The sequence below is a fragment of the Sarcophilus harrisii genome, chromosome 1, assembly GCF_902635505.1.
Source record: "Sarcophilus harrisii chromosome 1, mSarHar1.11, whole genome shotgun sequence".
Lineage (NCBI taxonomy): Eukaryota > Metazoa > Chordata > Mammalia > Dasyuromorphia > Dasyuridae > Sarcophilus > Sarcophilus harrisii.
The window spans coordinates 284,425,602-284,437,793 of record NC_045426.1 but is presented as its reverse complement, the minus strand read 5'-3'; the positions used below and the strand labels follow the sequence as shown (position 1 = coordinate 284,437,793).

The following is a 12,192-nucleotide window of genomic DNA, read 5'->3' as shown; positions in this document are numbered from 1 at the left end:
GTGCAAAATGTTTGTAGCAGTTCTTTATCAATCCACTCTCCAAAAGCTCCACTCACTCATTATCAACTCTCCAAATCAATGTCCTTCCTTGGCCTCAACTCCCATAGTTTCTCCCACTTAGAGAAAGCAAGTATTTGTATACTCAATACTTGGCCATGCTTGTCAAATAGAACAGGTTATGTCCTTAATAAATGCCTTTATTTAATTCGCTCTAAACTAAAAATCCTAAAGAAATCAATTTCAAACAAAATAATTCAATAATTCAATTCAATAAATATCTAGGAATACCTGGCACTGGGATTACCAAAAAAAAAAAAAAAAAAAAAAAAAAAAAGACAACACCTTTATGTTTAACTTGTATACTGACTAAAAACCAAACATCTGAATCCAAATAAAATACTGTACAATTTCTGAGACTATTTTGCTGTTCTGGTTATGTTCTCTTTTTATAATTTTATATGCCTGCAGAATCAGGTCTTAGGATCTTAGATTTAGGGCTGGAAGGCACTTCTAGTTCAAGTTCTAGAAGTTTAAGATCCTATTTTACAATACAGGAAACTGATGCATAGAGTGATTTATTTGTCTTCTGTAAAATGAGGAAGGTGAGTATGACCTCTAATATTTCTTCCAACTCTCATAATTCTTGATTAAAGTTCATTGTGACCATTTCATTATTCAATAGTACAATTGGATTAAAAGAGGAACTACCAATGAACCAATACTGAACTGAAAGCATGTGACATCATTTCATGGTATTCACGAAATGCTAAATTCTGTGGCGAACATATAAACAATTCTCCCAGACTCCTTAAGATCTATTTTGTAAAAATATTAATTAAAAGGCTAAGATTCTCAGAAGTAAGAATTATAAGATTTGAATATGAATTAATAGATGTGCAATGGATTTCTAGAAGATAGACCTCAAATACCTCTTCAGATATCATTTACTCCTAAATTTCATCTCCACATTTTAACAAGAACGTTGCCAGAAAAAGATACAAGTTGTAATGACTATTGATATAAATTATTGTCATTTGTTCTGTTGCTTAGTCATTTTTCATTGTCTGACTCCATGGACCTATTTAGAATTTTCTTGGCAAAGTTACTGGAGTAGCTTGCCATTTCTTTCTCTAGCTCATAAAACAAATGGAAAAACTGAAGCAAATAGGGTTAAGTGACTTGCTCAGAGTCACACAGCTGGTGTCTGAGAAGTAGTACTTGACTCCTGGTCCCGCATTCTTTTCACTGGGGGCACCTAGTTGCCCTGATATCAATAGTTATCCAAATTCTGTTCCCCAGAAAACGTAAGATGTGGTAGTGAGATTGAAATAACAGATTCAGAATTTAGGTTCAAATACTGAATCTCTTGATTCCTACCAATGTGACAAGTCACTGGGGTTGGGGTTGGTGGTGGCTATAAACTGTTTCAGTTGTTTTTATCAGCAAAAAGACAAAGATGACTGCCAAGGGAGGCTTCTAGCTCTGATCCTATTATATAACTGATATAGGAGTGTGTGATGTGCCAACTACTACAGGGTAGGGGAGATTCCCCAATCTTTAAAGTGTGTGGATATGAAGATTGTGACAATTGCCCAAGGATGCTAATTCACTCCTCATAAGGGGATGGAGAGGAGGGTGAAGGGGTACTAGAAGTGGGAGACAGAGAACAGCTGGAAAAGTGTTAAGAGTTGAGAAGGAAGGATCCGGCGGTAGTTAGGTAGTTGCCAGAGCCAGCCCCGGGACCAAGCCTGGATTCCCACAGGCTCCCTGTGACGTCACAGAGCTCTCCGACTGAAGGAGGGGTTTGGGAGAGGGGCCGCCCCACCTGTGGTTGGGAAAGAGGGAGACTCGTTGAGTCCATGCTTCTCCGCTTCCGTCGCTCTCTGCTCGCAGGTGTCGGGGCCGTGGACGTCGCGGTTTCCGACCGGCCGCGTTTTCGCCGCTTCTCCCGCGAGGACTTCTTCCCCGTCATGTCCACTCTACGGGTACCATTCGACGGAGAATTCAGGTAGCGCTAAATTTCAGTTTTTCCCCAGCGCGGCTCTTTTGATAGAGAACCAAAAGCTCACCTAGAGCTCCTGGAGTCGTGGAGTGACACCACTTCCGCCCCAACTCCATTTCTTTTGCGTCACTTCCGGGAGCTAGAATACTACATCCGGACGTGAGCAGGCTTCTGCGAGAAAGCACGTCGAAGGGTACTGCTGGGTTTGATCTATTAGAATAGAGGACTCCAAGGCATGGATTTTTTTGTGTGTGTGTGGTATTTGGTTTTCTTTGGGGGAAGGGGAAGGATATAATTTATTTGATTGGCTTTCCTGCTTTATCTTCCTAGGTCGAAGGTCTAAATGTCACCACAATTCCCGCAATAAACAGCAGTGACTCCCTATCACCTCTGAAATCAAAAATAAGCTAATTTTTTTATTCCAAGCTCTTGATAATCTGGACTGCCTTTCCATTTTAATCACTTTATGGGCTCCCTCCCCCTCACCTATCCCCTCACCGAATTTTTCTCTTCAGTCACCTAATTTGTCAAGTTTAATCGGACAAGCAAAAAAAAAAAAAAAAAAAATCTTTTAATAGGTCAGCTTCTAAATATGCCATTTGGCTGTGAAGAATAAATGAGGACATGATCTGGATTTTAATCAAGGATCTTCCGTTCCTATTGTTATATACTTTAGAAAATTACTCACACTTTGCAACTCCAAGGACTCTACAGAAACTGCCTTCCTTGTTACGTAGTAAAACACTCCCAATCTTCCAATTTAGAAAAATTATCAGTGGCCACTCTTATTCCTGGCATTTTCTCCTTTCTGCTTCCCTGAAATCACAGCTAAAATCCTATCTTCTTTTTTTTTTTATTTTTATTTTTTTATTTAATAGCCTTTTATTTACATGATATATACATGGGTAATTTTACAGCATTAACAATTGCCAAACCTCTTGTTCCAATTTTTCACCTCTTACCCCCTCCCCTAGATGGCAGGATGACCAGTAAATGTTAAATATATTAAAATATAAATTAGATACACAATAAGTATACCCGACCAAAACGTTATTTTGCTGTAGAAAAAGAATCAGACTCTGAAATAAAAATCCTATCTTCTTAAAAGGTACCTTACCAATTCTCCTTAAACTTAGTGCCCTCCCTTTGTTTACTATTTTCAATTTGTCCCGTATACATATTGTACATGATTGTTTTCATGTAGTCTCTCCCACTAAAGCAAGGGTTCCTTTCAGAAACTGTATTTGCTTTTAATTGTATCCCCAGAGTTTAGCACAGTACCTGGCTCAAAATTGTTGCTTAACAAATGATTAGAGTACAGGACTGGTAAGTCCATACCAATTCTTGTGCCTGATAGACACAAGTCTCATCCTTTATGTGCCCTTTCCCTCAGGATCAACTTTATGTGCCTCCATTTGTTTTTCCTCGTGGTCACCCCATCTTAAAAGTTTAATGGAAGAGGCCCCCCAAAAAAAATTCTCACTTAAAAACTAAACAATCTGAACCTGTCATTTTGGCTGAGGTGTAAAGGGAAAAAGGTCCTCAGGTGATTTGAGTTCTACCTTTAGGCTCCACTATTAATGTCATTATATTAAGCAAATCATTTCATCCTTTTAGGCCAGTTTACCTGCATATCTGGTGAAACTGGATTAAATTTCAAAGGCTTTTGAAGGCTCCACACTTTCACACCTATTTATTATATGACATTGTGTAACTTATCTGTAGATATTGCATGATTTATGTGTTTTAGTGAATGAAAGAATGGTTGTGGGATTGCCATGCTTATATGTTCAGCAAGTTGTGTCACACAAAAAAGAGGATCTTGTCATCAAGATCTTGTCATCAGATCCTGTCATCAAAATATGCCTTCATATTGTAAGCCTATTCCTAACTTAAGATTTGATAATTTCAGTCAATGACATTGCCATTTACCCAGGATCTTTAACTTCCATCTGTCATATCAAGTTTTGTCAGTTTGATAATCCAAGGTTTCATTAGTAACTTTACTTGGTAATTACAATAGCATTTTCACCCAAATTCTTACTTCTCTCAGAGCAAGTAACTTGTCTCTATTTGTACCTCCTTTGCACACAGCAAAGCAATACTTTCTCTTATCTATACCAATGATCTGATGTGACTTATCTACACAAAGCCTTTTTGTTTTTCTACCAAATATAGTTCAAATTCCTTAGCTTGGTGTTCAAGGTCTTCAAATTTTTTTTTATCTCCTTTAAGTTTATCTCACATGTCTTTTCTCTACATAAACCTTCTGTACTCGAGTCAAAGTGGACACCTTAACATCCCCAACGCAGATAGCATGTCTGTGCCATAGCATACATGCTATTTTTCATGGACCCTATCTTAAAGTCTAATCCAAATAATATCTATCAAGGTTTACTTGACTCTCCACTATTAATTATGGATTTCACATAGCACTTTGTATACCTGTCTGACGTGAGCTCCACAAGTGCAGAGACTGTGTTTTAAATATTTAAGTTTACTATCTTCCTCCACTGCCTAGCAGAGTGTGCTTAACTTATGAGTGCTTAAAGTTTGCTGAACAGAATTTAATCTGCAAAATTGAAATAAATACAAGGAATATGATAAGGTTCAAATAACACATAAAATATAAAATGCTTTATAACTATAAAGAACTTTATAAAGACAAATATGATATAAACACATCCAGTTACTAGAGATTGTTGAAAATACTAAAACAATTAACTGGTCACTAGTTAACCTCAGTCCCCAGAGAATAAGATAAAATAAAACTATGGACAAGCTAATCATTTTTACTTAGCAATTTTTCAACATTAGAACACATTCAACTGTATGACACTCAGAAATTAGTATGGTGCAAAAACAGCATCAGTGATTTCTTTAAATGAAAAAAAATAGCCTCATGAAGTTTAAAAAACAATTTTAAAAATCTATGACAGCAAGGACAAATCATTCAAAGACATAATTCTACAACACTAAAAATGTGTGCAAATGAATGCATGCAAGTTGTAATTAAAACAAAAAGTGTCAACATATCAAGAAAAATGCTTTTCTCCACTAAAATACAAACATAGGCTTCTCTGCTGTATGTGAATAGGCTTGGAGAAATTTAACCTTTTTTTGAGACTTCACCATCAAACCACAGTTATTGCATTAACTTTAGCAATGGCCATCTAAAATCCAATTTATATTTGAAAATGACCTGACAAACTAGTAGGTGTCAAAATTAGAGAGAAAAATCAAATACTCTGAAAATTGACAGGGTAAACAGGGCTGGAGAGAACACAAGACCAGAACACAAGACCCAATAATTTCAGGTACCAAGTTTGTCTGAATTTATACTGCACACATAATGAGATTTAAGTGATTTGTTGTTCCATATTTTTTGCATGGACAACAAACATCTCTACCAATAACTCATTTCTAAAGTGATTTAAGGTTTACAGAGTGTTTTCTTCACAACAATCCTTTCATACTGGCAGTATACAAATAATATCATACCCATGTTGCAGATGAGAAAATTAAAATTCAGGGTCATTAAGAGACTTGCCCAGGTCACTCAGCTATAAGTCTCCAAGGAAGAATGTAAATCCAAGACTCCCGATTCCCAGGCCTGTATTATCTCTACTATACTATGCTACCTTGTCCAATACTTAGAAGATGTCTTTTAAGATGCACTTAATTAAAATGTTTAAATGTGTATTCTCAAGCCCTGAAATAAATCAATATTGTTGATAACTATTAATGAAAACAGGTGAACCAGAATAATAAGCCAATAATTCTGTGTTGTATAATAAAGGAAAAAGACTCAAGTGACACCTTCCCAAATCAATTCTTTCATTCTTCTGTCTGGATAGTGATAAAAAAAAAACGCCCACTATATTTGTTTTACCAATGACTGTTTCACCAAACTTCCTTAAATTTATTTGTTTTATACACTCTAAAACCTACCCATCACCATATAGGAAAGTATCGCAGTTTACAATTAGTGCAAAAATTGTTTATTTGTTTTCCCTCCCACTCAACAAAACTTAATTAAGTTTTACTTCATCCACAGTATTTTTCAATTATATTCAGTCATGTAAAATAAGAAAGGAAAAAAAAAAACCCACTAATCAAGGCATGACTTTAGGTCCCCATATAGTAAAAACAATTACAGCAAATTAAGGACAAACCTACAGCATTCACTTACTTTAGCTGGTTCTGATACTGAACCATATTTTTTTATTTGAGAGTCAACTCCTAAAGACTTGGCTAATTGCACAGCATTTGAATCATCACTGATTAGTGTCCCAAGAGCCACAAGAAGTCTAAATGTGGCTTCAAGGTCTTGCACAACTTCCAAGACTGTGCTGATAACTGATAGGCATTGAGCTTTACCTTCAATATTATGGTTTTTATGTAAACAAACAGAGTAGTTGAGGGTCAGCGTAGCCAGTGCAATATGAATGTTCTTATTGCTGCCTGATTTCAGTTCTATTGCTTGTGACAGTAATGATTCCCTCTGTGACATCATGAGCCTCTGTCCTGCCTGGCCGATAAAACAATTGCAAAGAGTCCTTAGTGTAAGCAATTGGTTTGCTGGTTTTCCTTTAGGATTCAGAAGTTTGAGGAGGTGACTGCTGAACTGAGCACCTTCCTTTTCATTGCAGAAATTCTCATTCACAGTAGGATGCCTAATTGACAACCGAAGAATGTCAAGTGCTGGAAAGACGATATCTATATATTGAAAAAAATATTGTCAGTTGAACGAAAACAAAAACCACCAGTTTCTTAAAGTACATGTTATTTCTAATATAATCTTTCATATTTTAAATACACTTGTAAGGACAGTAGAGAGAACACAGTACAAGGGATAGAGTAGGTGGCCTTAGAAGACCTGTTCAAGTCCTGTCTTTGACACACACACACAAACTTTATGATCCCCAGACAAGTCATTTAATCCCTCAGTGTTCCAAGCAATTTTCTAAAATTGTAAGTTGCAAAGACATCCTGTAATGGAAGAGGCCAGAGATAGCTCTTACTCCCTATAAAAATATAAAAGCTCTCTAGTCCTACAAATAACTAACATTTCATATAGATATCACAATTCTAGTACCTAATCTTACTTTGAGTTTACTATCTTGAAGATATTCTTGTAACAAGAGAAATCTTTATGAACAGATGTGACTGATGATCCCCAAATTTAATTATATCACCTAACAACAATGCAAAACAGATAAGCTGATTTTCTTTTAAAATCACTAAAACTGTCCCATCATCTATATAATTTTCCCCTTTAAAAGTTTATACCTTCGGGCCAGTTAACAGCTTTCCACAAAGTCTGAAGCTGGTGAGTTGTGGGTCCTTCTGCAGAGCTATTACATGTTAGGGACAGTATCTTTTCAAGAAGTATCAAGTCATCTTCAGTTAATTTCTGTTCTTCAGGTGCAGTTCCATTAAGTTCTTTTAATTTACCTAGGATGTGATCAAAAGCTAATACCATTAATATCACAGGCATATCATTTATAATCAGCCAGTCAACCTTTACTTTGCAAATATTTTGCATAGTATGACTTGGGATGCACTAAAGGAAGAAAACAGTTTTTTGTCCCTGTAGAAGTTTCTAATTTAAAGAATATTCTTTTATTATTATTATTTTTGCTGAGGCAATTGGGGTTAAGTGACTTGCCCAGGGTCACACAGCTAGGACATGTTAAGTATCTGAGGCCACACTTGAACTCAGGTCCTTCTGACTTCAGGGCTAGTGCTCTATCCACTGCACCACCTAGCTGCCCCAAGAATATTCTTTTAACAACGTTTTAATGCCTCACAAACTAAAAATAATTAGCACCAGAAGAAACTCTAATGTCCCTTCCACCTCTAATATAACCTACGAATATATAAATCTAATCTGATCTTACGCTGTAATTAAGAGATCCAAAGTGACACCTAAGCTTGCCTTTCTAAAAATACAAAAAATAAAGTGCCAGAAAGTCACTTGGAAAAGTTTTACATGCTAATTATAACAAAGGCCCAAGTCATAGTAGCTTTATGATTATATATAAGATATTAGTACTGAAAGGAAAGGACCTTAAAATCCATCCAGTCCATGCCAAAGAATAAAATCTTGGTAAAGAAGGGAGAATATGGTTTAGGGTAATAAACTGCATGTACCTGTCATTTACTAAGAACTACTAAAGTGTTTTGCTTTCTGTCTCTGTATTTTCAATCTATAGAAACTACAGACTTGATCTAAAAGGGAAAAAACTCCAAACTTTCTTCAATGATCTTTACTTCTTCCCTAACAAATCCAAAAGCATCTACATTTTCATTTGTATTAATTTAATGATAGTGAGGCATTGTTTGATGTACCACAAAAAAAATCAAGATTTCATGCCAAAAATGGTCTGAATTTGAATAGACATATTTTCTAGATGGATGACCACAAACTACCTTTAGGAGTTCACTCTCAAAAAATTATCAAGTTTAGTTCCCTCATTCCATTTTATAGAGTATCACCTGTAATATGTAATCATTGTGAGGATCAGTAAACTTGATTAAATTAACAAATATTCTCAAATGAATAGCTCCTAATAGAATCACTAGATTGTCTAAATCAAGCAGCTTAGTGACATTTGTTGAATTTAATGATTAAATCACACTCACCCAATATTTGTGTTAAGTTGGCTTGGTCAAATGTGACAGCTTCCTTCTTGGGAAAATATATATTTAGTGTTTTAAATGGAGCTGATTGAAAGACACCACTACCTACAAAAAGATTGTTGTAATGAAGATTATTGTTAAGATGTTTTAATGAGGCTTTTTTATTGCAAAATTTTTATTCCCAAAATTCAAGAATATTTTTAATTGTTCAAAGAATAAAAATATATTTTAAAAACCTCTATATTTTTATAAATATTGAGACCATTTGCTTATGATGCAAATTATTAAAAAATTAGATATTTTCTAATAATGAAGAAATATAAGAAATATAAACAAAAAACCACTCTGCTGCTTAAACTTTTCACATTTTTGTAATGTGTGACATCAAGGTGATTTAATATATTAGAAGATTACAAAAGAAATGCGAAATAGAAAGCTATCATTTGCAAGAAACCTTTCCTGATAATTCTAGCCTCTGAATTTTTCCTCTTCAAAATCACTTATTGCTTATAGCAGACAAACTTCCTAGGATACTAAAAAGTGGAAGGCAGGACTCCTGAGCCATTATAGAGAGTAAAAAGAGCGTGAGATTCCACAGGAAAGCAAATCTATCACTTGCATTGTCTCTACTCAACAAAACCGGAAAGTTCTTTTAAAATAAAACTTTTCTACATCTTTTTTAAAATTCCTTATGCCTCTATAACAGAATGCCATATATAGCAGGCATTCAAATACTTAATACATTTTTAATTGGCCATTTATACTCAGAAAGATAAATCTATAAACTCCAAGCTCATTACACTAAGACAATTTACCAGTACAATTTGATATAACCAAAAAAGAGCATTGTAAATGCAGCTTATGCATAATACTTGATAAAGAATGAGGTAAGAAAAATCTCTGACAAGATGCTTCAAACTAAGTCAATATAACATACCTTGATAACTGGTGACTCCAACATGAAGGTGGGCATAGGGAAGGACAGCAAAAACTACATTGGAAATTGTTTCACAATTAAGAATTTCAAGACTCAATATACTACTCAGAAGCCTCACACTATTCTAGCTTGCAATCGATAACATATATTATAAATACTTTCTTTTAAAATAATGAAATGTCGCCATTGGACAGGATAGACAAATACATGTTTAAAATGAAGTTGACTGCATCTTAGCAGATAAGAAATGCCTGATTACTAAGGTCTAATTCATTTACCAATGAGCTCTGTATAAAACCAGACTAGTTAATGCAAAAGTTTAAATCATCACATTAGAAGGAAAAGATGAAACAACATTGCATGTAATTTGATGCAACTACAAACTGACCTATTTTTAAAATTTTGTTTCTGAAAAAAGGAAAATGGACAAAAGTAAAAATACTGATTGTGATAATTTCTTAGAAATGTTTAACTGACAAGACAGTCACTAAGTAGTGAAGAGTCCAAAAAATACCCCATCTAAACCAACAAGCACAATCTCTTTGGGAAAGATTTGTCAGCCATGAACAAAGGTCTAGAGTATATATTAATTTAAACATTATGGGAAATGATGGAGGAAGACTAGCAGTATAATACAGCTTTAAAAAGCTAGAAGGGAAAAGAAGTCAATAGCATGCTTGGCATAAAACCCAATTAAGTCTGCTTATTCTGAGAAAATACACAATATGTCTGAATAGGTTGCTGATTAAAAGAACTACCAGCACAGTAATAACCCAGATGAAAGACCTCATAACAAGTATGAAAGAAGACGACAATTTTACAGTGTCCTTCTGTTGCTATTTACTCCCAAGTACAGCTTGGACAACCGTTAAGAATGAAGGTAAAGGGACTTGGATAATAACTATTTATAGTATCAGGAAGAAAAAAAGAATCCTTTAAAAATTGATCACTAAAAAAACAAAAGACAATCTGAAGAAAGTTGAACCCTGATGTATTAGGAGGTTAAAGGATATAAGAATCTCACGAGAAAGGGGAAAAAAGGACCAATGAACATTTCAAGCTAAGTATATGATAGCTGGCTTTTTAATACCAAGAAAAAAAACCAGATCCTCTAATGAAGAATGATCATCTTGCACTCTTTAAGTAATGATGATATACATCCACAGGGGAAACTAGGAAAAAGGTCATACAACAAAATTCATAAGAAGAGACAATTGATGATAAATAGGTAAACTTCCTATTAAGGGTATCAGGATATTGGTCCATCTGACAATAAGCTCTTCTATCTTGTTATATTGTAAATGCCTTGAGGGCAGGAAGTGTATTTTAACTCTTTTTGTATCCTCAGCACTTAGCACAGTACCTGGCACAGAGTAGATGCTTAATGTGAACTGAATTTTCTTGATGTTATAAGGATATACCAGAAAATCTTCCCCAAACTTTTCAAACCAGTATTACTCAATTCTGTTCATTCATATGGACAAAAATAAGACAAAAATAAAAATTTAGAAAACATTACTAAAAATTACAGTTTTGACAAGAAATTTAACACATTAAGTGCATAAATATTGACTGAATTCAAGGCAGAATTCAGAAATAACATACTGGTTTCAAAATGACAAAGAGGATAGATTCAGAAATATCTGGGAAGACTTGTATGAAATTACACAGGAAATTGAAAACTAGAAGAAAAATTTACATAATGACTACAACACTAAAGAAAAACAACTTTGAAAGACTTAAGAACTAATCCAATGATGAAACATGCTACCCAACACTTAATAGAAAGGACACTGATTAGATGTGCACAATAAGATCTATTTTTTTAGAGAAGGCAATTTATTTTGCTTGACTATGCTTATTATTAAATTGGGGTTATTGTTTTGGATTCACGGAAATGATCATTGGAAATGATAGAGGCAAACCAGTAAAGAATTATACACATATTCTAGATAACATAAGGAGGATCAGAAAGAGATACAAACAAGACAAAATTCATTATCTTTCCTCCCATCAAAGTGAACAGCATCTTCCATTTACCCAGGTTTGCAACATCACTGTGATCTTTGAATTTCTCACTTGCACTTGCCCATGTCCAACATAACCAATTTGAACACATTTATCACTGCTGCTTTAACATCTCTTCTATGTCCCTTTCTTTGCATGTGCACGCACGCGCGCACACACACATACACCCCCCTCCCCCCCAGGTGACAGACACCATAGGGCAGGCACTTATCATCTCACACCTGGATTAATGCAACAACTTTTGGGTTGGTCTCCCATGTCTCTATTCTAATCTATTTCCACTCTGCTGCCAGTGTTCTTAAAGAACAGGTCTGACCATGTCACTCTCCCTCTCCTAAATATAATAAATTCTGTTGATTTCCTATTACCCTGAGAATTAAATAGAGGATAAAAAGTTTTGTTTGGCTTTTAAAGTCTTTGCATATATCTTATATATGTAATTGATAACTTTGAAACTAGTTTGTCAAATTTGTGACATACTTAAAAAACAAACTATATGTGATAGATTTATGGTTTCAAATATATATATATGTCCTTTGTACTTGAAAATGTTCTCTTTTGGGGAGGTATTTGTCAAGCA

General features: G+C 34.7%; 3 protein-coding genes across 6 annotated transcripts in view; 1 reads left to right on the top strand and 2 right to left on the bottom strand.

Moving 5' to 3' along the window:
- CAAP1 (caspase activity and apoptosis inhibitor 1) overlaps nucleotides 1-2,261 on the bottom strand; it is a 63,462-nt gene extending 61,201 nt beyond the window's left edge. Inside the window, exon 1 of one of the 3 annotated variants that reach the window (XM_031943410.1) lies at nucleotides 1,826-2,261. In XM_031943410.1, coding sequence (XP_031799270.1) covers nucleotides 1,826-1,972 — 147 coding nt within the window. In that variant the 5' untranslated portion in view covers nucleotides 1,973-2,261. The remainder of the gene's footprint in view (nucleotides 1-1,825) is intronic. The other 2 variants (XM_023497360.2, XM_003761400.4) reach the window with 2 other exon arrangements.
- Nucleotides 1,824-12,192, top strand: part of IFT74 (intraflagellar transport 74) — a 229,399-nt gene continuing 219,030 nt past the window's right edge. The window contains exon 1 of the mRNA XM_031943358.1: nucleotides 1,824-2,008. The gene's annotated coding sequence lies outside the window, so the exon portion shown is untranslated. The remainder of the gene's footprint in view (nucleotides 2,009-12,192) is intronic.
- PLAA (phospholipase A2 activating protein) overlaps nucleotides 4,637-12,192 on the bottom strand; it is a 38,844-nt gene continuing 31,288 nt past the window's right edge. Inside the window, exons 12-15 of one of the 2 annotated variants that reach the window (XM_031943330.1) lie at nucleotides 9,585-9,638; nucleotides 8,651-8,752; nucleotides 7,295-7,459; nucleotides 4,637-6,721 (exon numbers count right to left, since the gene is read on the bottom strand). In XM_031943330.1, the coding sequence (XP_031799190.1) occupies nucleotides 6,156-6,721; nucleotides 7,295-7,459; nucleotides 8,651-8,752; nucleotides 9,585-9,638 (887 nt within the window). In that variant the 3' untranslated portion in view covers nucleotides 4,637-6,155. The remainder of the gene's footprint in view (nucleotides 6,722-7,294; nucleotides 7,460-8,650; nucleotides 8,753-9,584; nucleotides 9,639-12,192) is intronic. The other variant, XM_003761401.4, reaches the window with a different exon arrangement.